This window comes from Python bivittatus, unplaced genomic scaffold (assembly GCF_059951505.1).
Source record: "Python bivittatus isolate LINGU-HERP-01145 unplaced genomic scaffold, Pbiv_v1 ctg000670_np1212, whole genome shotgun sequence".
Taxonomy (NCBI): domain Eukaryota; kingdom Metazoa; phylum Chordata; class Lepidosauria; order Squamata; family Pythonidae; genus Python; species Python bivittatus.
The window spans coordinates 1,145,615-1,171,781 of record NW_028277094.1 but is presented as its reverse complement, the minus strand read 5'-3'; the positions used below and the strand labels follow the sequence as shown (position 1 = coordinate 1,171,781).

The 26,167-nt window shown below is 39.3% G+C and overlaps 1 protein-coding gene across 1 annotated transcript in view; it reads right to left on the bottom strand.

The window, feature by feature from the left end:
* The window catches only part of LOC103059489 (connector enhancer of kinase suppressor of ras 2-like), a 259,146-nt gene that overhangs the window by 13,402 nt on the left and 219,577 nt on the right, over positions 1-26,167 (bottom strand). Inside the window, exons 15-18 of the mRNA XM_088151675.1 lie at positions 23,553-23,601; positions 9,990-10,038; positions 7,314-7,489; positions 1,441-1,514 (exon numbers count right to left, since the gene is read on the bottom strand). Coding sequence (XP_088007801.1) covers positions 1,441-1,514; positions 7,314-7,489; positions 9,990-10,038; positions 23,553-23,601 — 348 coding nt within the window. The remainder of the gene's footprint in view (positions 1-1,440; positions 1,515-7,313; positions 7,490-9,989; positions 10,039-23,552; positions 23,602-26,167) is intronic.

Genomic DNA, 26,167 nt, shown 5'->3' with positions numbered 1-26,167 from the left:
CCTCCCTAGGAATCTGCTTTTCCTCACTTTTCTGTGATTTACACAACAACGTAAGGATGGGAAAACTGCAGCTTCTGAGAAGATTCATCTAGTATGGTCCGCTGTAAAAGAGGCTGGAGCTGGTAGTATAGCAGGGCTACAATTTCCCATTCCTGTTGCAATCAATTCCCAGTGTCCCCATTCTCTGGTCAGTCCCATACTAAGTGATCCCCCTGCAAGGGTAATAGTGACCAGCCATTTTTTTTAAAAATGACAATATTGCAGGACTTTAAAAGTATTCTATTATTATGAAAAGGTGCCCTAATGAGATAGAACAGGAACATGTCATTCAGATTTCGTTTTTATGGGTAACTTCTAAGCTCCATTTCCCTTTACTATGGTTGGGAAAGTTGGGTTTCTGTATCTTTAGGAGACTGGAGGTTGTGATTCTTACAGATTCATTCTTCTTTGCCTTTAGTTCAATGACCTATTTCTCTGTCTTTGATGTGCTATCAAATGAGTGATCCAATCTAGGTTTACTTGGATATAAAACCTGGGTCATCATACTTAACAACTAACCAGTGCAAGCCAGAATGTGTCCCAGGGAAAGTTTATTTCCAACCCTTTGAAAGGATTCAAGATGTTGCAATTTATGGTGCTCTGTGATTCCACAGCATAGGCTGCAGATCCACAGTGGATCCAGTCAGGATATCTGGTGGAGCTGGGCCATGATTTTTAAGAATTTTCTTTTCTTAGCTCCCCATAAATAGTTAGCCAGGTAGAGAAGGAATGCAGGTTTCTCTCTTGACCTTTTAATTACTTTTTAAAAATGGGTGTAGTGTTGAACTTCTTGGGGGTTGCATCATCTCTTTGTCCCTGTGAGACTGTTAGATCTCTGGGGCAAATGGTGAAAGATAAATAAGGGGAAGTCTTCATGTGTTGTCCCTGGGTGTCTCTCAACCTGGCCTGCAGGTAGTAAAATGAGAGCTTATGTTTAAGAGGCAAACGGAACTCCTCCCCTTTTGCGTTCAAGATGTGATTTAGATAGAAGTGAGTCTTTCCTTTCCTAACAAATAAGTTCCTAATATACCTATAGAACCTTTGACTTAATAACTTGAAATAACTACCTCTGAATTCAAGTGATCGTCTGCTTGCATTGACTGATTGCTGGGCTAAGCCCATATTTTGCATTCACGACAATGGCATCAGGACTATTGTATTCTTTTTGATGGGGCCTTCAGCAGCTTGATTTGTCTGTATTCTTTCAGCACTCCATTTACATTCAGGAGCACAACCTCCCACAAGGGCTTCTGCTGAATTCAAAACTCCTTCAAATTTAGGGATCCTGGAATTGCACCCCCAAAGCAGCATTGCCCAATTTTATAGAAAACACAAACAGATTTGCTGGGTCTGTAAGTGACCTCCATTTCTGCTTTGTAGGTGATTTTGGTTGATACTTACTGTTTCCTTCTGCATTCAACTGCTCTGTCTATTCTGAACTCTGGTAAACTGATGAATCCTTCTGCTTTTTCATCCTGCAACCATACAAAAGAGAAAATACCACTGAGATAGAGCAAAAGGTTGCAGGAGGATGTCCCACACACCCATTCCATTACAGATAATTAGGTTGCCAGATCACTGAGCATGCAATAGCTGATGCCAACTGTTTGTAGATGACCTTTAAAGACTGAGCACTTTCAGAAAAAGAAGACTAATTTTCAGTCTATTAATAACCAAATTACATTCAGGAATATGCAACCATAGCTTCTTTCCGTTCTGTGTGAGGGATACAACTTTCGAAGCTGATTTAACATTACTTTCTGGCAGCCTAGGCCACAATCAAAACCAGAATTAAAGGCACTTAGGCTCACTGATTTATAGCTCTGATGTGAAGATGAGTCTGCCCTGTCTTTTCCAACGTACAAATCAGAAAAAAAGCCAGGATGTCAAAGCTTTATGGAAACCTTTGAATTGTCTTCTGGTTGAGAAAAACTCTCGAATTATGTAGTGAATCTATGTGGCATAGACAGAATTCTCTTGAAAGCTTTCCTCTTTTCAGGAATCACTGACTTCACTCAGAAATGACTTTGTTATTCTCACTCTGAATGAACCTAACTGCTATCAGTCATGATAGTTGTGCAATATAATCATTTAAACCCCAGACTGACTTGTTTATTTATTTACTAGCAAACATTTTTATCACCCATTCACATAGAGTCTGGGCAGTTTACAGAGTTAAAAAAAAGTAGCAAGCAAACAGAAGCATATATTTTAATGATCATGTGGGAATCAACATGTGAGATCCTGGTAGACCTCCACTGCTTCAGTTTACATGGGAGTGAGACAGGGCTAAGAGTTAATATATGCTTGTCTCCTTTTCCCCCAAGATCCTGACCATGGCATGTCAAATTTCCTGCCCTTGCATTTTATCCTCACAAAAGTCAGCCTGAAAGTCAGTAACTGGCCCTAGATCTTCCTGTAGGTTCAATTCTCACCTGTAATGGGCAGAACTTCGAGGAACAGGAGGAAGAGCTGCGACCAAGGCAATGGTCAGATAAAAGAAATCTGAGTCTGGGAAGAAATGTAATTTGAGAAAGCGTCTCAGACATGACCCTTTCTAGTTCTCGTGAAGACAAAGGGAAGGAGGGGGGAAGTGCATTCAGCCTTGCAAGATTCTGTTACTATAACCTTATAATGAAAGTAGTATTAGCTTGTGTGTCTTTGGTTTCCAGGTTTGGTCTACCTTGGAGGGCTGATATCATCCAACACTAACCGATGTTCAAAAATGACTTTGATTAGAAATGCCAGTTGCCAAACAGTATTATAGATGGTACTGAAGGAAAAACTGAAGATCTGGCACTGGGATAGGCAATCTAAGGGTCTAGAGAAATGTAGGGTCTCCCATTTTTTTTTTTTTCTGAGTCCTCAAGATCTTTTCTGAACACAGAGTGGCCTTTCTTGTTAGCAGTTTTAAACAAAATGAATCTAAAAGAATTTAAAACTTGGGTGGAGAGCATAGATCTGTGGCAAATAACAAATATCACAGCAAATAGAAGTCTGTCCACAACTTTTCAAACAAGCAAAGGGATCAAGCAAGGGTGCCCACTTTCTCCCTTATTATTTGTCATTGCTTTTGAAATTTTGGTGGACAATATTTGGAAAGACAAACAAATATTAGGGATCAAAATTCAGGGAGAGGAATCCAAGTTGAAATGCTATGTGGACAATGTAGAATTAACTATTATGCAAACGCATCATGAAAGCAATCAAAGACTTTTGTGAATTCTCTGGATACAAAAATCAATGAAAAGAAAACAAAGATAATAATGAGATTTAACCCCAGAAGAAGACAACTTTGTGGAAAAAGCGTCAGATTGTAAGATAACAACAAACCCAGTGAAGTATTTGGGACTTTATCTGACAGGATGCAACAAAGATGTATTTCAGAACAATTATAATAAATTATGGAAAGAAATAAAAAAGGCATTGAAAGATGGAAAGTTCTAAAACTTTCTTGGCTGGGATTTATTGCAACAATAAAAATATTACCCAAGATGAACTTTTTATTTCAAATGGCACCAATTCTAATCTCAGACAAAACCTTGCAGGATTGCCAAAGAACCGTCAACAGATTTATATGGAATTGCGGGGGGGGGGGGGGAATCTGAGAGTAAGATTTAAGATTTGCAAAATCCAAAAGACAGAGGTGGCTTTGCATTTCCTAACCTTAATTATATTATCGTGCAAGCTGTCTATCATGGACAACAGAATGAATAAAATCTCCAAATAACAGAACATCAGTCATAAAAGGAGCAGGCCTAGCCAGTAGAGTTCACAGGTATTTATGGTACAAAGAAACAAAAGAAGATAATAATCAGAAAGGACATATTATAAGACAAAGTTTGCTAAAAATTGGAATCTTTTAAAAGCAAGGATAAGTCTGGCAATTTCCCCATTAGCATCACCATCAAATGCTTTTTACTCCAAGGATGACTATAGTAAGAAAGATTTAATCACATATGCCAACATGATACATCCAGGTGCAGGAAACAGACTGAAAACACAACAAGAATTGTCCACGAAGGCAGGAATTTAGCATGGTTGACGTATTTACAAAGTGCTGGAAAGATAAGAAGTGTTCTCAAGAAAGAATGAGGGACTTTAAGATGACAGAACTTGAAACACACAAAAACCAGGATCACCTATTGGGAGATATACTGTATACAAATTGTTATTGAAATATAGCACTAAGATGGAACAAATCAACAAGTATATGATAAAGTGATGCAAAGCTTCAAAGAAATAATGGAAAGACTTATGGAAAAAAATCAGTAAAATTTCCTCCAAGTAATGAGTCAAGGGAAAATTGGTACAAAATGTTTTATAGGTGGTACATAATTCTAGCAATAATGACCAAAATAGCCAAATCATATAACAATAAATGCTGGAAATGTCATAACAAAGAAAGAACATTTTATCGTATTGGTGGTTATATACATTAAAAGAAACCATCAAAAGTACTGGAAGAAATATATCAAAAGACTATTGATGCCTTTGAATGCTGGTTTGCAGAAGACTCTTGAGAATACTGTGGACAGCCAAGAAAACAAACCAATGGATCATCGAACAAATCAACTCAGAGTTCTCACGCGAGGCACAAATGATCAGATTCAAATTATCCTACTTCAGATACATTATGCAAAGACTCAGCTCTCTAGAGAAGGATCTGATGCTAGGAAAGGTGGAAGGAAAGAGACGAAGACGACAACCAGCAGCAAGGTGGATGGACTCACAGTGGCAATGAGTGCCCCGTTGGAAGACTTGAGGTTAGAGATAGATCGCCATGGAGAAAATCTATCTATGTGGTCACTAGGAGTTGAAAATGACTGGATGGCACAATCAATCAATCAATCATCCCGGAAAACATGAATGAAAAATATCACAATTTACTAAGGTATATGCTGATAGCTGCAAGAACAAATTTTGGGAGACCAAAATTGGAGAACATGCAGCAATGGCAAAATTGACAGTATATATCCGTAACAGAAGTCTAATCAAATTGAAGCAAGAATGGCTCCCTGATATACTATACATTACACAGCAGGGGAAATTCAGACATCTGGAATATGATTTCTAGAAAAAAAAATATAGGAAAAACCAAAAATGATGCTTCTGTTCACCTGCATGACACGAGTGGCGTGTTACTGTAGCATTGTCCTGTCCACACTCCCTCCTGTAAAAACGGGCATCACAAAGTTGCTGACTCTTGCTTTAGAGGACATTGCTAACCTTTCAACCATCCTTCCAGATGTAAACTTCCCTTCCAGCATTGCTGGATGAAAAATTATCTAAGGGGTACAGTTTGTCTTTTGTTTAATGTGATTTTTCTCACATCTAGTACGTGCAAGCATCTATGTTCATGCTGGGAGTGGGTGTTTTTATTGCCAGTTGAATCCAGAAACAACCTCAGGCTGCAGAAGGAGGAGATGAAATAGAGGATAACTAATCATATTTGCTGAACTGGTCTAAGACCATAATAAAGACCTGACTGACATATTTATTGAGTGATCAAAATGACCTGCATAGTTGCCTTATTAACAATCAGTTGGCTGAAAGTGAATCAAACACATAGGAAGATGCTGTTTCCAAATACTTCACTTTCATTGTTTTCCAGCACACTTGTTCACAAAGCATTGGTCTTTCAGCTTTCTGCACAGTATCGTGCCTGTTACTTAGAAGTAAATCCCACTCTGTTTAAAGGGGCTTGTTCCCAGGTAAGAATGGCCAATTAATCAAGCTGTTCTTGGGTCAGTCCTCACTGAAACCATGTGCTTCTTACAGCAGTATACGGTCTTTGATACTGAGCTGTATGCAACTTCCACAGTTCCTTCAAAAGAGGCTGTTGAACTGGAATTCTTAGTATGAATAATGGGGGGAAATCTTAAACGTGTTGAGAGCAATCAAAAGATATTTAACAGATTCAGTTGTAAAGGAATGCAATTGACATTATCACAAAGTTAGTTTCTATCTTGGCTCCATCCATTTTTTAGAGTTTGTTCCATGCACTTTTCCATTGCTGGACATTGGATTAACACTAAAAGGCCCTGGCCCAGAAGCCATCTTCTGCCTCTGTGTCACGGTTTGGTTACAAGAGTTCTCCTCAGATGAGGAAGAAACCTGGGAGGAGACATCTCAAGAAACAGACCCTGTGCTATCAAGATCTAGCCTCAGCCCTCCTGCCCTAGATCCAGCAGACTGATCTAAACCAGGAGTTCTTAACTTAAATGATGAGCTCCTCTAGGAGCTCTCAAGAAATCCAGTGCTTAAAGGGTAAGCACCAAAAGATGGATGGAGGACTGCTTGGCTGTGTTGAAGAACAGGTGGACCTGACAGGGCTACTTAAGAACAACTTGCTGATGAAAGCCAGATCTGATCAGGACCAGCTTTGTTTAGGTGATATTCGAGGTTGCTGATATTGAATGAGTGACTTGCACTCAAGAAGGTGGTTAGAACTTTGCTGATTTGTAAAGGTTCCTGCTCTAAAACTCCTGGCTGCCAAGACTTCCTTGGAATTTGACTCAGTTTGCCTTCAGATTGTCTTTCTCTCTCCCTGCTTTTCCTGCTCCTTACCTGGTGTGTCTGCTTATATGCCTGTGAAGCTTGACTGAATTTACAGCTTTGCTATAAGCCTGATGGATTTATTGCAACCTTAAACCAGCTCAGCACTGCCATTTGGGAAGCCAGTTTACTCTGAAATTGTTTGAACTGTGAAATTCACATTTGGCTTGGATTGTGCTCAGCACCCCTGGTTTCCCAATTCCTTCCTTCTCCAAAAAATGATAGAAAAACATCTGTCTGTCTGTCTATCTATCAATCATCCATCTATCTACACACACACAAATGGGCAACACACCGAACCCTCACATTGCTTCATCTGTGCAGTGGCTGAATATCACCTTGATCCATGGATCAAGGATATGGATATCTCCAAATTGTCACCTCCAAGGACATCTCCAGATTGTCCACACGTATCAACAGTCTACATCAGCAGAAGGACTGAAACTGTATTTCTTACTGGGTCAAGGGAGGCAGCTTCATTCTGTAGCAGCCCATTTCTGTGTTAGGTGCAGAAGTCTGACAGGGCACTTCATCCCTCATTTATCAACTCAATCCCTTGTCTGCATAAAAATTCTATCTGCCTCTGGTGACCAAGCTATTAATTTATTGGAAGGTTCTCCTACCTTCTCAGCTTCCCCCCCCCTTCTTTAAAACAAACAAATCCCATTATACAGTTTACAGGTTCTGTCTTCCTTGTAATTGTGGTAGGTACTCACATTTTGGTTAGTATACCAGTAGAGGGAAGAATCCTTCAGGACAAACCAGTATTTTTTCCACTTCTGGGTGAAGTAACCTTTGGCGTCTTTCTTCTTCCATAACCAGCCTTCGCAATCACCGTGCCCCAAATCTTTACATGAGATCCGCCGTCGGCTGCTGTTGTTCAGAGAACCGCCTATAAAGAAAATATGTTGAATGGGTACAATACTGCACATTCTTTCTCTCTCTTAACAAAGCAAGAAAGTACAGTGAGATGCAGCCCAATGTATTTATTTATCTGAGGTTAAGCATTTGGGCATTGTAAGAGAAATATTAAGTACAAGGAAATCAAAAGACTTGACTTTCATTATTCCAAAACAACTGGATAATTCAGAGATTCTACTCTCCCTTTCTCTCGCCACTTTTCCTTTTATCACCAGAAACAGAATTTCTTGTAATATTCATATCACTTTTCCTTTAAAGCCGAGAGCAAATTTAATTAAAACATTAGACTGTGCAGTGTGAAAAATTGGGTTTACATTGTTATATTAATTATATTTGTCCTACAGCTGTGAAGCACAGTCAAGAGTTTAGATCCCATTAAATTATGATTCTTTCTTCTGTACAGCTAAGCTCGAAAAAGTTTATTTCTTTGGAACTGATATTCTGAATTCTGTGAATTGTAGAACAACTTGGGAATGCATAAGCCTGTAATAAAAAAAAAAACAGGATACTCTTGAACAATCTTGTGCTTTTCAAACAGATTATAACACGAGTTTACTGAAATTGTCACATAATGACTTATTCTGACTGGCATTTAAAAATTGATGTGTTCCATGTACTAATTAATACCCTGAAATCACTGGAGGCATTGGACAGAATTTGAGATGCGCGAGGGGTCTGATATTTCTAATGTGCTGGCTGACATCCAACTTTATTTCTCCTTGCTGTAGAAAACCAAGGAAGCTGTACAAGTTCTTCACTAGTATTGCTATCACTAATGGACAGAAGGTTCTTCTCCAAGTCAGGAGAAAGGGAGATCAGGAAAAAATGGTTTAGAAAATGAGCTGACATATAATTCTAAGCTATGCTGTGTGCTGGTAGGGTTTGGTGCATTGCATGAAGCTGGCCACTGTGGTTTGGCTTAGTATGTTGAGGCAACAATGTCAGTTGTGGTGTATTTAATAAAACAATTTGATATCTGTTTATTAAAGGTGTTAAGAAAACCATATCTTAGTGTAATATGTAAGTCTAGCATTTCCCACAAATCTATCTCCTGGATCCAGACACCAGTTATAGTAGTGAATCCAAAGTGCTCTGGCACTGTTGAAACTAGGGAACCAACCGTGAGCTTGTTTTTGGAGGTGTCAGATCAATCTACAGACAATATTTTGGAGTCTTGCAATATATTCCACATAGACACCCTTTGAGGAGGATTTAGAAGCTTTGAATCATGAGCGGAGACAGATCATAGGGAAATTCCTGATTCCCACGCTGCAACAGCTCCACTGGTTGCCAGTTTATACAGATACACAACTCAAAGTATTGTACCCAGGTGCAATTCAAAGTATTGGTTATGACCCATAGGATTCTAGACCATGGTATCTGAAAGAGTCTTTTCAGAAGTGAGCCTTTTCAAGTTTTAAAATCTTCAGGATGTAGACTGAATTATGAAGCACCACAATGTGCCTACATATAAATATGATTGCATCAACATTCTTTTTGTGAAGTGTTTTACCAATGGGTTGGAATTTAGCAGTTAGCTATAGCAGCAAAACCTACTGTTGCTATCAGGCATATAATTATATAGCATTATTTTCCCCCAAACGTTTATCAGCTGCACCCCTGCACACTGGTAATTTGTCTGTATGTGATTGTATGGTCCTGTGTCTCTGTATGTATTTTGGGGGTAGGGATACAAACAAAGGGAAGGAACTGAAAGCTAGGCATTACTGTCCTAATTAAACCAGAATTTAGGAGAAATTGAAGGCTCAGCAGAGAAAACAAGAGGACCAAAATGATCAAGGTTCATTACAGAGATATTAATACATTACTCATTTGCTGTGCCCAGCTCATCCATATATGTTTCTTCAAGGCTTTCTTTTAGCAAAGATGGCATTTTGTGTCTATTGGGCCACTTTCAACAACTGTGTGCCTATGGCTCCCTGCCATTTCTTATGTGAGGAGGTGTTGGAGGGAAGAAGAAGAAGAAGAAGAAGAAGAAGAAGAAGAAGAAGAAGAAGAAGAAGAAGAAGAAGAAGAAGAAGAAGAAGAAGAAGAAGAAGAAGAAGAAGAAGAAGAAGAAGAAGAAGAGGAGGAGGAGGAGGAGGAGGAGGAGGAGGAGGAGGAGGAGGAGGAGGAGGAGGAGGAGGAGGAGGAGGAGGGAGAGAAAGAGAAAGAGAAAGAGAAAGAGAAAGAGAAAGAGAAAGAGAAAGAGAAAGGGAGAGGGAGAGGGAGAGGGAGAGGGAGAGGGAGAGGGAGAGGGAGAGGGAGAGAATGGACAGAGTGGAGAAAACCGGAGAGAGATGAGGGTGATTGTGCTCACTGCCTGATTAGGCCTGGCCCAACCAGGCAAGTACAGTGTCATGAGTTCTGGGTGCACCGTGTGTTGTACCTGTGAAATACAATGCTGTACTTCCATCCAACTCTGACTTTAATGTCATATTATTAAATCCTTAATTTTTCCAACCATTTACCTTTGGGCCATTTTTTGCTCTTTACCCTCAAGGAAGCATAGTGAAAAGACTGGAATGAAAGACAAGAGAAAAACATTGATCAGTTACTATCACAGAAGAAGTTAAACAGCAGCATTGCGGAGAAAACACCTTGCTCTGTGAACAACATACCATTATCCTTTCCCCTTGTGGTTAACCCCCCCCCCTTCTTAAAATCTTTGCCTTTATTCATTTAGCAAATGGTTTTGCTGATCCCATACACACACACGTGCACACAGAGTACAATGCAATATATGCTTTCTTTCCAGGGGTCGTCTTTGAGCAGTAGAGAATTGGACATGGAAGGGGTTGAAGAAGTCAAGTCTTTAATAGCCAGTTCTTCAGAACAGGGATAAGACCCATTCCTCTTCTTTTGATCTGAGGATAACAGGCCAGAACCTACAGTAGAATCAGGAATGCCATAAAGAACTCCTTCTAAGCCAACTTTCTTCAAGAAATTGAGCTTCATCCCACCAATTACTTCCCACCTTGTCAAAGTTGCAAGGACAGCAGTAACATAGAAACCCTAGAGAAAGGATGATGTTAGCTGTCACCCATGGGAACAATAACTAGAGGAGATAATTGAGATCTGGAGGATTGTAAGGTTCCTGGGAACCTTTGAAAGAACAGGGTGCCTATTTGGAGCCGTCCACATCCTTGCTTTCTGGTGTATCCCAATCACTACAGTGAGGCAATCTGTTTGGTTTGCATTTGATACATATCAATGAACTCACACTTCCTGGATATGATGTGTGAACTTCACTTTTTGCCCTGAAGTGTTGGGATACAATTTTCCAAAATTTTGTTTTAAGCATACAAAACTGGGGAAAGTTGTAACTAAAAAAGCATGCGTTGAGGGAAATCCCATACAAAGTGTCATATGTTAGGGAAAGAGATCGCAAACATGTGCATATGGGGTATAAAAATAGCATGTAGATTGTGTACAAAAATGGCACATGGATGTCTACGCAAGCATTAAAAAAGGAATTTGCAAACTGATGCAGAACTGGGATGGAACAAAGTACTTTCATGGTAGAAAGCAAAAGAGATTCATTCATTCTGGTTATCAGTCAGGACAAAGCAAACCCCACCTACGCAGGAAATTTCTCAAGATGTGGTATACGCAAAACATTCACACCATTTTTTTTAGAACATATGTCTAGCCTAGTCTATAGAAAGCAACAGGATAAAGTGGTAGAAAGCTGAGGTTGAGAACTTCAGGCTATAGATAAGAGGGCCGTGCAGGGCTTCACATTTGAAAGAAAATGGTATTTTGTAACATGTGGCTCACATATTTGCTTCCTGAATTGCTTCCAGCTGCCCTCCTGTCAGGCATAGCCCAAGGAACTCCAAGAGACCATGCAAATTCAGTCCAGCTATGTTTATTAGCTACAACCTCTAGCAAGAATCTTCCCAGACTAAAACCCCAGTTCTCAAAGTCCTCCAGCCACAACAGTGTGAATTCCTCAGGGAGGTGCCAGTCTCATCCTCTTGTTCCTCCCACGCGGTTCTGGTGAGCTAAGAAAATGTTTATCTCCCTGAGCTTGGCCTTCATAATTCCATTCCATCACATCTCCAGAGATGCAGTGCAATTCTAGACAGACATTTTTGTTTTAGGAGTTACCAAGAGGTGCTCCATGGGTACACAATTGTGCTCTGATGCACTTTTTTCTCCTTCCAATGCCCTAAGCCAGTGTTGTCCAAACTTGGCCACTTTAAGATGAGTGGACTTCAACTCCCAGAATTCCCCAGCCAGCCATGTTGAAGTCCACTCTTCTTAAAGTGGCCAAGTTTGGACAACACTGCCCTAAGCAACTCTAATAAGTCATGAATCCCATTTTCAAGTGACTCCCTATGAGCAACATTTTCTTAAACTGAAAAATTAACCCAAGCTAGAGCTAGAACCATATATCCTCAGAGCGCCAACTTTGTAGCTTCAGGAAGGTTGCGTTCTTCTTAATGGACGGTGTTCAAAGTTGGCGCCCTGATATGGTACTGATGATGTCACTTTTTTTCTGTTGCACATGTACACCAGACCTCAAAGTGTAGACCTTAATTATAGTGAGCCATTTCCTTAATAGAATGGGTTTTCTGGCTTACTACATGAAAATAAAAGTTGTTACAATCCAAGCTCAGATAGAAATATTAAATTAAAAGAAGGGAAGGGGGTGTAACCAAATGATTGAGAATAATTCCCAACTGAATATTTGACAATCTTAATAACTCTGAAACATGTTGAGTACCCTATGTCAGTTATAGTCATCAACAAAACTTAGTTATCCTGCTGGTTCCTTTCACATATTGGAGATAGTTGGTTTGCACATTTTGAGAAAAGAGACGATAAAAAAGGAAAAAAAGAAGACCAGAACACAACCTCTTCAGCAACCAACACCCAGATAAGCAGGGATTAACACCAGACAAAGAATCAAGCAGAAAACAATACTTTAATCCAGGAACTACCAAGGAGAAAACCACACCTCACCAACACTGGCAGGGCAAGCTACTGTATATAAACAGGGAGCAAACCCCACATTCATTAGCACTGATGATGTTACCTAGTTGGGTAATGAAATGTCAGCAAGCAAAAAACCTAGCTCAGAGGGCACCAAGGGCTCCACATTTTGAAATCAGCTAGATCTGGTGTTGGGGTGCCACCTGCTACAAAAATGGGTTGAAATACCCTGCAGAATGAAAATCGATGTAATGAATTGCCCGTTGATTCTACTTCTCATAGCAAGCCCACAAAGAACCATGTTAATCGGTAGGGATTCTACCAATTCCTTATTCCAGCAGTGGAAATGCCAAGAGTAAAGCTCCAAATGGTTCTAATGTAAATTTAATGTAAATTAAATAATTAGCTAACTGGTTATATAAGTCTCTCTTATCCTCCCTCTTCCTAAGGAAAGGAAGCTCCATGCTCTTATCTTTCTGGAGTCTAATATCCATTCTTGAATGGCAGCTCTAGCTATGTCCATCCTCAGTGACATCAAAAAATGAATCCACAGTTGCCCTTCAACTGCTTTTTTCCAGGATGAATGAAAACTGTCCTGGACAGTTAGCAGAGATCCACTAAAAAATTGGTTTAATTAAATAATTCCAATGAAGTAGTTGAATTTTGGCCTCAATGGAGGTCACCTACTATATTTAATGATCAATTCAATAACACCAGGTGCAACTGGATGCTAGGAAAGCATCTCAAAATTTGACATAGGTCTTCTCCTTCTCATGGCCAGTACACCTGACTCCTTATGGCAATCAGAATCAACTTTGAGCAGATGTGGGCCATTGATGGAAGGAATCTTTCTGATGGAGGTTCAACAGTTGAATGCTGAGCATTATATTTGAGGTGTACAAGAGATATCCATTAGATGAAAAGCAAGGGCTCACCCATCTTTCAAGCACCTAGCTGATAAGCATGATTGCAACATGGCAGCATTTTTGAATTGGCCAAAGTCTGCTTATTTTTCATCATCGCCTAACAAATGTCTTTGCATTAGTTAGAAGCTAACATGTCTGTTCTGCTTACTTTTCTATCATCAGCATGAAGTTTGCCACCACAACAGTTACCAGAGACCTTATTTTATTATTTTTCTCCTCCCCCAGTGAAATCTTTAATGTTGCATCACAGTCAGTAAGCAAAGGTGGCTATTTTTCATCTGTGTAAATGCAGCCTACACAATATTCTCAGTTTCCATCAGGGAAAGCCCCCTGAATTTCCACAATAATACATAGCATGTAAATCAGAACTAGATAGAAAGAGAATGAGATAACCAACTCTAAGCTCAAGATTTCTTCACTTCCACGAAATCACTTGCCCTTTTTCAGTTATAGGGTCAGTAGCCATGGGGGCGGGGGCGGGGATAAATAGCCAAGATAAACATGTATGAAACATGTATGAAACAGACATAAAAACAACACCTCTAGATTAAATCAAACAATACATCTTGTTTTGAATTCACTATCCAGTTTCTCCAGTGGGCTGACCACTTGATTCTGAAATGTCCCAAATCTGAATGTGTGTTCAACAGCTGCCTTACAATGACTTGGTTGCAGATCTCATGACATTTTTCATCAAGAACCTCATCAGCTTAATCCCAAGAATCTTTTTAAAGAATGAGAAATTAATGAAATAACTGAGTGGGTCTATCTCCTATAAATGAGCAAGACCAGGATTTTCCATTTCTCCTTTTTCTTTCTTGGAGGATGAATTTGGAGGGATGTTCCTTTTGTGTGTGTGCGCCTCTGTGTGTATATACCTATCTTCTACCCATCCTCACCCCCAAATGCCCAGAAACTCTGCCATCACTTTTTTATAGTGCTGGTTGGAGAGACTTCTCTGTGCGTAAGCAAACATATACATGTGTTTCTTCAGAGATGGCATTCTGGCTTCTGGAAAGAAGGTCCTTCATTGCCATCAAAAGACCTGTCCTTCATAAATAGGTCTGACCATCTTTTAAAATCTGTCTAAGATGGTGGCCATTCTCTCCATCCTGTGATTGTTAAGAAGAAAACCACTTTCCAAACCGAAAAATAGCTGTCAATGAGTTTGACGGTGTTCCTAAGAAGGGCTTATTCTAGAGCAAGATTTGAATTGTTGGATTCCATGGCCAAGTATGGGCGCTTCCATCACCTGCCATATCATGAGAGGACATGTATATGTGGTGCCTCAGCCATCGAAGATATTGCTCGTGTTTTGTTTGTCAACTGTATGGCTCTTTTAGGCTTAAATATTTAAAATTCCTACTTAAAAGAACAGCCCACTGTTCCTATTTCCTCCTGGACTCTAATGTATACATTGTTAGCACAACTGCAAAGTTTATAGACATGGCAGTTCAGCTAAGAATCTGTTATATTGAACAGTTCAGGGTATCGTGTAAAGATGATATATCTGAACGTTGATACTTTGTATTTAGCACATATGTATTTTATTATTGTATTTTCTTTTACCTATTTTATCCTGGAAATGGACCATGTATTTTAATTTAATTTACTTTTCTTTGATATGGTCATAAAATCTATCTATCTATCTATCTATCTATCTATCTATCTATCTATCTATCTATCTATCTATCTATCTATCTATCTATTGTCTATCCTGTGATTATGTTGCCTCTGAATTAAATATAGCCTTATAAAAAGGATGACTTGACTAGGTTCTGAATCTGCTGTTCTGAATGACCTCAAACTACAGTGTTACAAGAGAGGGAGAAGAAATCACAACTCTTTACACACTTAAGATCATGAGATAATTTGGAAAAAAAAATCTGATTTCTTTCTAACCTAAAAAGACCCTCATGCAACTTTTGCTTTAAAGGACATATTCCAAATATTTGTTCATTTTAGTTGCTTTTTTCTATCTCTATGACAGCACCACTCCTCCTCCTCCTCCTCCTCCTCCTCCTCCTCCTCATTCTCCTGTAGAAGCTGATGGCCATATATATTTGGGCTCAGTGCACTTTGAAAATGATTCAGAAGAAATGCTTCAGACTTTACAAACATCTTCCTGCTATTAATTAAAGCAGCCACGCTTCTTGTAAGCTTCGTGTGAGCCTGAGAACAGAGGTAGCTGCTTTAAGAAGTCCAACCATTCAAGTTAATGTAACTTTGAAAAGAGACTTTAAAAATTGGCCAGACAAAACCAGAACCAAGCTAAAAAAAACTCTAACAACAACAACACCAGGCCATGATGAGATATTTTAGGGCAGTTGAGGATCCTTCTGCTTGGGAAGACATTTTACAGTATTCTTCTGGCTCCAGTAAGCAAGCAGAAAGCAAAACTGATACTGCACACATGTACTGCTCTGTTTTGCCAGAAAGAATCTTTCTTGACAGTCCAGCCTGAAATTAGAGATAAAAATAGCAACTGGGTGAACAGTTTCCCAACGTAAACTCTCTGTATGTCTCAATCAGCGCTAACAAACTAGCTTGTGCTCGGTCAGAGGATGAAGCTGCAAAGTAACAAGACCCTTAAAAACTAAATGGAGACAAGGATTTTCTGGACCGAAGTCTGTATTGTTTTAATTAGATCCCCCAAGAGCCAAAAGGAACAGGAATGACCCAGGGATATCCCAAGAGGAGGAATGCTGAAATGCATGGCTGTTTTTGGTGTGTTTGTAAGGGTTATCCCATCTATTTTACCTCTTCTTTTTTAAAGTACCCCCAAAGCACGCTGCCAAAAGTGGCAATTTCCTGCCAGATTTTAGCAATGTGTTCTTGGGAGACTCCAGCTGCAAAAATGGAACTGAAGGACTACAATGGAACCATGGATGGGCTGTTCTTACCCTACCCTACAGCTGGGGCAGAGAACTGTTTTATGCATGAAGTTTGTTTATGTAAGGTCATTGAAAGCTGCCTTATAGGAAGTCATATCACCTACCTTTCTGACCGGCCATTGTGCGCATTAAGTTAAAATGGCAACAGACAACAACCTGGTGCTTATCTCAAGGCTGGAAAGAACAGGAAGAAGTGAAGACGACAACCCTGAACAGCTTCTCTAATTAAACAATCTTTAATTAAATGAATCCATTTAGATGAACTGGGAAAGGCTCTTCTGTGACTGAGACCCTGGTAATGCTGATACTCAGAGAAGACATCAGTGTGTGGTAGGAACCAGGGTTCTGCCCTCAGATAGGATATATATATATTCTGCTTGCTTTAGTTCTACAGAGTTCACAGAATCTCTGTTTCCAGTAGAACTGCAAGTAAAAACAGCTTGCTCTGAATAGCTAGGAAAAAAAAATATTACATTTTGAAAAAGATCTCACAAAACATTGCAAGGCACCTTTGGGAGTTTTGGGCTTAACGGCTCCTCTGCATCTTTGCAAAGGAGATTCCTCAGCAGATATAATCCAGAAGAAACACTACTCACGGAATATTAGTTTCTTTTGAGTGCAAAGGACTGACTCCCAAGAGATCAAGCCCCTTAAGAATCAGCTGAAGAAGATGCAGATCATGCTATCTATTCAAACAACAGCAAACTCACCCCTCCCTGATGCCTAATGAAAGGCTCTGAAGATGGTGATCAGGGAAGCAGAAGAGATTAGAAAAGCAGAAGGGATAAATGCCTAAAAATAGGAGTCAATCAGCCACATTCTTCTTGTTTCCCTCCCTGTGCTCTGAACAGCATATGGATTTGCATTGTTCAAAAGAAGATAATTAAGAAAGACTGTTTAGGGGGAAGAATCTAAGCCAGTTCATTGAGAAATGAGCAGTTGGCTTTGGATTTTGCTTCAGATGCTGAAATTCATGCAAAATGAATACAAGTGCGTAGGACAGCAGAAGAGCCAAATGTAAGGAAAGGGAGACATACAGTAGTTCAGATGTTTGGTACATGGGCCTAGCTTCTCTTCCTGCTGTTGCCAGTTAACTGGATTGCAGAAAAATGCAGACTTGGTGAGAAAGAACATTTGCCCAAAAACTGGGCAGCTTCAAGACTTGGATTGAATAGGCTTCATTGCAAATGTATAGAATGCACAGCTTCAGGTTTCTACAGGAAACAGGAAGAGGAGCATATGAAACTATGAATATATGTTCTTGCTGTCAGTTAACCACAGCAAATAGCATGGTGGCACCCAGTGCCTGCAAGTCAAGATAGCGAGCCTGTGGTTTTCATTCCCATACCTCTTGCAACTCAATTGGTGTACCATTATTGACTCTTTCCTCTTTCCCCCATACTGAATTACGTAGACATTTTAGAGCTGGAGTATTTGTCAAGCTAAGTATTCTGTTGGATAACAGCCAACCAAAACAGGGGAGGTGGACTCCAAAGAGCCTAGAAAATATTTATTGGTGATCTAATGGGTTTAGGATTGTTGCATAGCCAACCTAAGTGGAAAACTTCTCAATGCTCTTGTAAGAGAACTATGTTCAAAATGCGTTTGGCCACCTATAAAGATTTCCCAGGCATTTTGGGGTCCACCTGCGGTTTGGTTTGCATATCAGAACATACTCCCCTACAGATAGATAATCATACTGGAGCCAAGCAGGTATGATGTAAATACTAGACGTTTGACAGCCATTTCTGTTGGATTTCCTGCTCCTTTTTCCTAGTTCATAACTTGGGTGATCCTGAACTGTATCAGTAGGGACTGGTTGCTCATCTGCTGATATCCCTAAAGCCATACCAGTTCTATTGAGTAATATATGAAGAATTAAAAAAATAATATAGCGTCCTCAGTCAGAAAAAGGTTGGTTGCTCCTTGTCTAAGACATCATGAAGATAAAAGTTCTAGTTTGAAACAGCACAGAAAATGTTCACACCCAATCTAAAGTGCACACCCCAGAGTCTTTTGCTATTGCCACATTATAGTACTTTCCACCCACTTAATATTGAGTTGATCCCAAACTATACCAGCATGAACTTTGCTGTCTATTTTATTACCTCTGTTCTCAGTCACTGCCAAACCCTTGACTTCCCTGCAAAATAATGGGTGACAAAGCCAAGCTGCTCTGGTCCACCTTGAGGCTGCCCTTGGATGACTTTAGAATAAAAGGAATTTTAAATGCTACTTTAACACTAGTGTGGCTAATGACAGCCTGAGCCTATCTACTCATGGGCTGGGGATGAGATGAAGGCAACATCACAGGAGAAGAAAGAAGTTGCCAACACATGTTTGAATGGTGGTTAGGTACAAGTGGTGAAAAGAACAATATCTTTAACATCCTAAACTGGATCTTAAGCAATGAATTCTCCTAGATCCAGGTGTGGCTCTAGATTTAATTGAAAAGGCTCTGTAGCTTCAGGTAGAAGACTTCAGGTAGGAGATACCTGATCTTTATCCTAAATTTGCTGCTTGGGAAAGAGAGAGAAAAGGGTGTCAAACAGAGAAATGGAACAATGGGGAAATGGAGAAGAAAAGAAAAGGGACATCAAAGAGAGACAAAGAAAATGAAGGATGTTGGGATTTTACTGAAGTATGGAAGCAAATAAAGATGGCTGTCCAGGGAAAGAGTGAGCACTCAAACATACTTCTTGGCTACTGTCAGACTTCAAAGTCAGCAGGGCTATAAATCTCTTCATAAACCTCAGTCCCACATTTAGGAACTAGCTAACAGTCGACTCAACACTGCTGGATAGTTGTTTTATTGCAAATAAGAAAGAAGGCCTATGTGTTCAGAAGATCTGCCTTCTCCATAGCAGAACACAGGACTATATATAAACATCTCAGCCCCAGTATAAATCCTGGGTATCTTCCTCACACAATTTTGAGTCAATGGAGTTTTGGCCATCTTTTTCCTGTGTGGGAGACACTTGCTAAATATTTAGATAATGACTCCAGAGTGGTTTGAAAAGTGGTTCCCACTTTCCTAGGTTTATATCCTTACATCTTCCTCATAATTAAGATAAATTCCAGATATCTGTATTTCTCCTCCCCCTTTGCTGTGGATTTTCTTGTCAGGAGTCAGAACTAATTATTTGCAGTGGGCTTTTGAAATTCAGCTAAAGGTCTCTTGTGCTTGATGAAGTCTTTGATTGTCTAGGTTTCTGTGGAAGTCGATTAGTCCTTGCTCAGTTTGAAATGTGACCCTTGTTCTAAGCAACTTGTTGACTTGGGAATCTAGGTTACCAACTTCCAATCCTCTAAACAAATAGTATATTTAATTCTAAAAACCTGGCCCAACCCAAACGACCTTTGTGATTAATTACAGCCCTTGACAAACCTGAAGGCACTGAAAAAGATTCCTTTTGAGAATAATCACACAATGATTTAAAAACAAACGCATGATTTTTGTATGCAAGCTGGGTCTGCTCTGATAAATGACAAATTTGCACGCCGATCTAACTGATTAGTCATCCCCAGGCAGGAGCCACATAAAGAATTTTTTTTTTTTAAAAAAAGAGCATTATAAGCAGCTGCTTTTCAAAGCGTGTGCCTCATTTGAAATCTTGAATGGTTACCTAATTGTACACTTTGCTACAAGATGCTCCTTTCAGTTAGTCAGAAAGCAGCTTAAAATGAAAGGCAGTGTTCCCCAAAAGCACTGAAACTACCAAGTCTCCTATTCACAGCATTTAGAGTTCAGGCTAATTATCCTGTGTTCGCTCCATGAAGAATAGGGCCAAAGGAAGAGAGAATTCTTAACGGGCTGGCAAGTGGCAACATCAGCTCGCAATAAAGCACAGAACTTGCTTACATTCTTTGCAGCAACATCTGCCGAAGCATCTGCATTATGCCTGTAGGAAATGCCACGACCAAGCAAATCCAAAGAACTAAGGCAGGAAAAACCAACAACAACCCAAAACGCATGAATCTCAACATCATTTGAAGAAGGCTGGTTCCAAATTGGAATGGGCTGAAACCTCTCCAGTCCACCCTTTCTGTTGCTCAGTTTTTCTTCTTCCTTTCCACACACATGTTTATGATCCATATTTCAAAGGAGGTATACTTTCTATCTGGGTTAGGGAGTAGAATAGAATAACACCTGTACATTGATCCGTTGCCAGTGGGAAACCAGCCCCTAACAGGATATTTGGGAAGAAGATATTTGTTTTCAAATATCCTAATTTTCCACAAAGATATTTGTTGGAAAATTAGGATGACTCCCAGGTCTATTGGACTCCACCCCAAATAATGTTTTAAAAGGTATGGACATTAGACTTCTTCTATTGGTGATGGAAGAAATGAAGGTTCTTTAACTCACGTGATTTGGTCCTGTTCTAACACTGTATTGATTTCAAATCAATACATATGTTAAAATAATTTTGGGAAGAAATATTATAATTAAGAATGTCAATGTGATGTTGAATTAGTCTCAGGAAGATGTTTGGCTCTGTCAAGCCTGGGTACAGCAAAGAGGATAATTCTGCATAACAGGAAAGAAATCCCTTCTCCTGATTTGAAGGAGAAGGAGAAGGAGAAGGAGAAGGAGAAGGAGAAGGAGAAGGAGAAGGAGAAGAAGAAGAAGAAGAAGAAGAAGAAGAAGAAGAAGAAGAAGAAGAAGAAGAAGAAGAAGAAGAAGAAGAAGAAGAAGAAGAAGAAGAAGAATTGAAGTAGTTAATTATCAGGACATACCAATCCATCTTTAAAAAACTGGCATTATTTTGACAAAGGTAAAAAGAATCACAACCATGCCAATGTGAGAGCTTCTCTTAAGATATAAACTCATATTTCCCCCCACTCTGCCTGGAGAAGCTGGTACCTCACAAAGACTGGAATGCGATCCTGACAGAGCTCTGGCATTCCCCCTGCAAACAAAGTCCAATTTTTCCTCCTGCTCTGTCTGAATAAACCAGCTTCTCCAGGCAGAAAAGGAGAGATTTTTGTGCTTAGTTATATTATGAAGGACAATTCCACAACCAGTTCTTACAAACCAGACGAATAGGCTCCATAACACCCCTGGAGCTATAAAATAATCCCACCATAGATTTCACTGGGATCAAATATGAATATTTGGAGGTAACTGGACTTTTCTGGGGCATGAACCTTACCACTCAAAATGCAATTCACATCTGTTTTTATCTGAACAAAAATATGACTATTTTTGAAAAGAATATATGCTACTCAAAATTAGCAATAGTTATATTCAAGAGAGCTTACATTAGGGGAAGTTAAATTAAGAAAAAGCCTATATGGGAGAGATCTTCATGTCAAAGAAGAAAAGTCAGATGATTTTCACCTCTGAGAAATTTCCTTGAGCAAATTATATTAAACAATTACACAACTTAGTGGAAGACATATAAAAGCCTTTGAACTTTAGAAATGTAAGCCATTAAAAATATTTTTTAATCACAGAAAATCTCCCAGACTGGAATACTGCCTTATTAATGTGCAAAAGTAAAAAAGACATGATATTTTATTGATTCACACATCTCTAATAAACAGTAGTCTACCAATTTCTCGCTAAGAGATAAATCTGTCCTCACAATGTTTTCTAGCATTTTGAGTGATGAGTGTCAAATCACTGGGAAAACTGAGAAGCAGAAGACAGAGTGTTTTAGAATTGTCTTGAATTTAATTCAATTTTATCAATGCTTGACAAAATCCAGCCAACTTGGGCTTCTTGTATCAACATTATTGAGGATTTATAATGATTGCTCTCTATCTTGGTTTTCCCCTTGGTTACCACATTGCATGCACTCATTTTCACGCGAAAGATTGAAAATATTCCTTTCAAGGGTTTGAGAATTGGAGAATTATACATTTGAAAGGAGCCCCAAAAGTAATCTACACCCATTGGCTTCAGGGTTTAGTGACCATGGTCTAGACCCTGAAGACCATGTCTAAACTCTGAAGCCCAACACTGCCCAACAGGTACCAGCCATGAAAGCCTACACCAGTATAATCTAGACATACTTCCTTCTGACCCAGAAGATGTACTACTATAGCACCTCTGACAAGCTTCTATTGAAATATATCTAAAAAGGCACCAACACAGCCTTCTTGCACCCATCACCTATCTCATGCTATCAAGAAACCTTTTGTAAGGTTACTCCAAATCCTCCTTCTTGCAGATTTTACCTAATACTCTGGGTCCTGCCCTCTGCAGAAACAGAGAACAATTCTGCCCTATTAAGTTAGGGATTGGCAACATTGTCCCTTCCTATGCTAAGCACCTGTGATATCTCCAAGATGGCACCTTCAAACCCTTCTTCCCCTTTACAAATGAATGAAAAATGGCTGAAATCTTATGAGTATCAAATCACATGAAATTTTCAGCAAGAATGTTGAAATCTTGTGAGGGGTGAGATTGCAAACATCTAATGAGAGTTGGCAATTTTTAATATTTTTTGGTGCCCATACCATTGCACAAGATTACATCCTGCTATGTGGCATCTGAAAAGGTTGTTGGCCTCTTCTTATTTAAATGATATCTTACTCTGCTTCTTAATTGTCTCCTCCCAGGACTAAGAATACCAAATTGCTTCCCCATAGGACTGAATCTCTTTATTCTATTTACCAAAGTTGGACCTTATTTTTAGATCCATCTCCAGTCTCTAGTATGACATTTATGGAGAAGCTGAGGATTCTTTGAAAATATTACTCCACATACAGCTGCATTTTGTCCAGGTTTATAATACATCAGGCTTGAAGAGAGGTTCATGCTTGACTTCAGGGCATATTTACCCAAAGGCAACCAGATGGGCACCAAACACCATCTCCTTCTGCTCTTCAGTTGCCTGGCCAGACCATACCAATTGCCAAATCTGTGTGAACTGCAGCTTTTCTATCATAAGCAACATGAAGTCAAATCATGGTAAACAAATTGGAGCTGTGAGCAAAATAGAACACTCTACCTCTTATTTTGTGGTGACCAGCTCCTTCCCATCTGAATTCCTCAGTTGACTAGGTGCTTGGCTAAATATGTATTTGCATAGTAAATCCATCCAGGAATGTCTTATGTATTGAAAAAGTGGCAAGGATCCCAAATCCTCCATTTTAGCAGTAAACAGAGGCAAACTGAGGAAATGCAGAATAGCCCTCACATGAAAGCCAGGCAGAATTGCCAGACTGACTCATTCATTCAAAACTCCAGAGATAACCATACAATGGGTCACAGCAGTGAATTCTTTCTCTAAGGAGACTACCTGACTTAGTGAGGAATTACCTTTCTCATGGCTGTACCTCCTTGGCGCTCAACAGCAGAACTCACATACCTGCAGAGAGATCAGGGGGAGAAAAGAGTTCATAAACATACGCCTACAATCTGGACGAATAATAAATACTATTTATATGGATAGATAATAAATACCATTTATATTGGTTACAGTGACAGCTTGCAGAGATACCTGCTGGCTCTATGAACTACGCTGCTTGGCATGTCTCTCATTCGTGCAAGTGTTAGCCCAAAAGGATCAATAAACAGAAAGCAGTTCAGAATCATTTGGCAAGAACTGGACAAACAGAACCACTGAAGTCATTTAATTACTTTAAAAATGGGGTTGTTGGAAAGTGGATCTTTAAAGTCTTTAGGATTTTAGCTTGAGAAGCAACACCCACGGACTGGGCTGGTGGTGGGGAAATCAACCTCAGAAACGTGATTGGGTTCAGATAGGGTTCAACTTTGAGGCCAGTTCCTCAAAGCTAGTTTCCATTAATGCAGCTATGAGGGACTGGGATGGAAATAGGAAGTGGCAGAACTGTCAGGGACTGGGAGGTCCATGAGCTGGTTAGCAGCAGAAGAACCAAATTCCACATCCCATGTCAAACTATTGATCTGTCTAGCTTAGTATTGTTGGCAGGTCCATAGGGCATCAGTGAGTTTCTCTACTTGAACAGGCAAAAGTGGAATCTGAAGCAGGAATCTTCTATGTCCTAAGGATATGCTCCATGTTGAGTTATGCTCCTTCTCCAACAGGAGCCAGTTTCTCCCATCCTTCACAAGGGTTGTACCCCAAGTTTTTACAGGCGTGTGTTCTGCTCAATTCCAATTTTGTAATGCAAATTTCTAAAACACATCCTGTCACGGACCTTTCAGTTGATTTGCAGCTCACCTTCTTTCTACCTTCTACTTCTCTCTCTTTTTATAGTAATTTTATTAAAAGTTATAATGAAAAAGATAAGAAAAAAATAGAAAGTGCAGAAAGAAAAATAGAAAATAAATAAATAAATAAATAAATAAATAAGAATTTAGTAAAGAAAAAGAAATGAAATATATAAATAACTTCCCCCTTCCTCACAGCAAGTATAAACAGTTTTAGTAACTTATCACCTTCTCTTAAAATACAACAAATTATCTCTTCTTCCCATATCCCATCTCTTATCTATAAAGAAATCCTTAAAGCCTTGTCATTTCAGTCCTAATCAGCAAAAGTCCATTAAGGGTTACCAGAGATAACAACATATCTATTTTAACCTTGATCGAATAAACCAATTTTATGTTCCTTCCTTTTACTTTTAACAACCTTGATCTTTAGTCCCTTCAAATAACATCCTAGAACTTGATTTCTTTTCAATGTTTTCATTGTCCCTTCTCACAAAATTCTTCAAAGCTTTAACAAGCCTCTTTTGTAAATCCAATGTAGGAAAGTTATCCAGGTCACTCTTTTGGTTTGTTATTTGTGTATCCCTTTTAATTATTAAGACATCAGCTAGTTTCTGTTGTATGTCCAGTATAGCATCTTTTTCCATATCATTCTTGTAGCCTGTCAAATCCACTTTCAGATCAGTCTCAATCTTGTTAGGTAAAACTTGTTCCTCTTCCATAAGATTTTTTAAACACAGTCTATCTATAAAGGCAGACACTCTTAAAGTTAACTTCTGGATCCATTGTTCAAAAATATCCTTCAATATATCCAGTGTTAAAACATTTTGCTTCATTCTGTATTAATAAGTCAGATTTAAGTGTTTTTCTCCTGTAATTGTAATCCTTACTTCCTTCTAGTTCCCTCTAGTGTCCAACCTTCAGAGTCTCATCCTATCATGTTTTTTTTTAAAACAAAAGTCAAAACAAAAGCATTTTCCCACAGGAAGGAGTCTTATAATTAATTCCAAAAACTGATTTCAAATCCATTTGGGCCATTAGTCTGTTTGTAACTTTCCAAAATCAAAATTCTAATCACTCTTTTGCTGTTTATTCCCTCTCCCCCCATTTTTTTTTAAGTCCTTAAACTTGTATTTACAACACTAAGGATTGAAGGAAACTCACCCAGCGCTGTAAAACTTGTCGATCCAAAGGTTCCTAATAGCTGAAAGGCACTTAACAAGCAATTTCCAAAGCTCTTAGAAAAGGAAGTCTGCGAATCCAGTGTCCTTTTGAAGTCACTGACCGTGGTTTAAGCAAGATGGCTATTCTCTCATCTCCCAGAGCTCTAAACCCACTGGAGACCACTGTCTTGCAGACTCCTCATGGGGAGGAACTGTATGGAGCACTTGTGGGTGATCTCAAGTCCTCTCCTTGTCCTAAGACGAATTATGTAGAGCTGGTCTGCTTGCCGGCTCTTCATTCCGCCATGGTTGTCAGCTCCACTTTTAGTTCACTATTTCTTCCCTGGAAGTCCCCCCACCTTCTACTTCTCAACTCCAAATGTTCCTGGACACTATCATCATCGTATGTCATCATCATCACTATCACCTTATGATTATGATCACATCAGTATGATTATTGCACTTCATGTGAAATAACAGTGAAGTTTGCAAAACTAAAATAAACTTGAGGATAACAAAATACACTGCTACCAAAACAAAACAAACAATACCTAGCAACCACCAGATCTTCTCCCT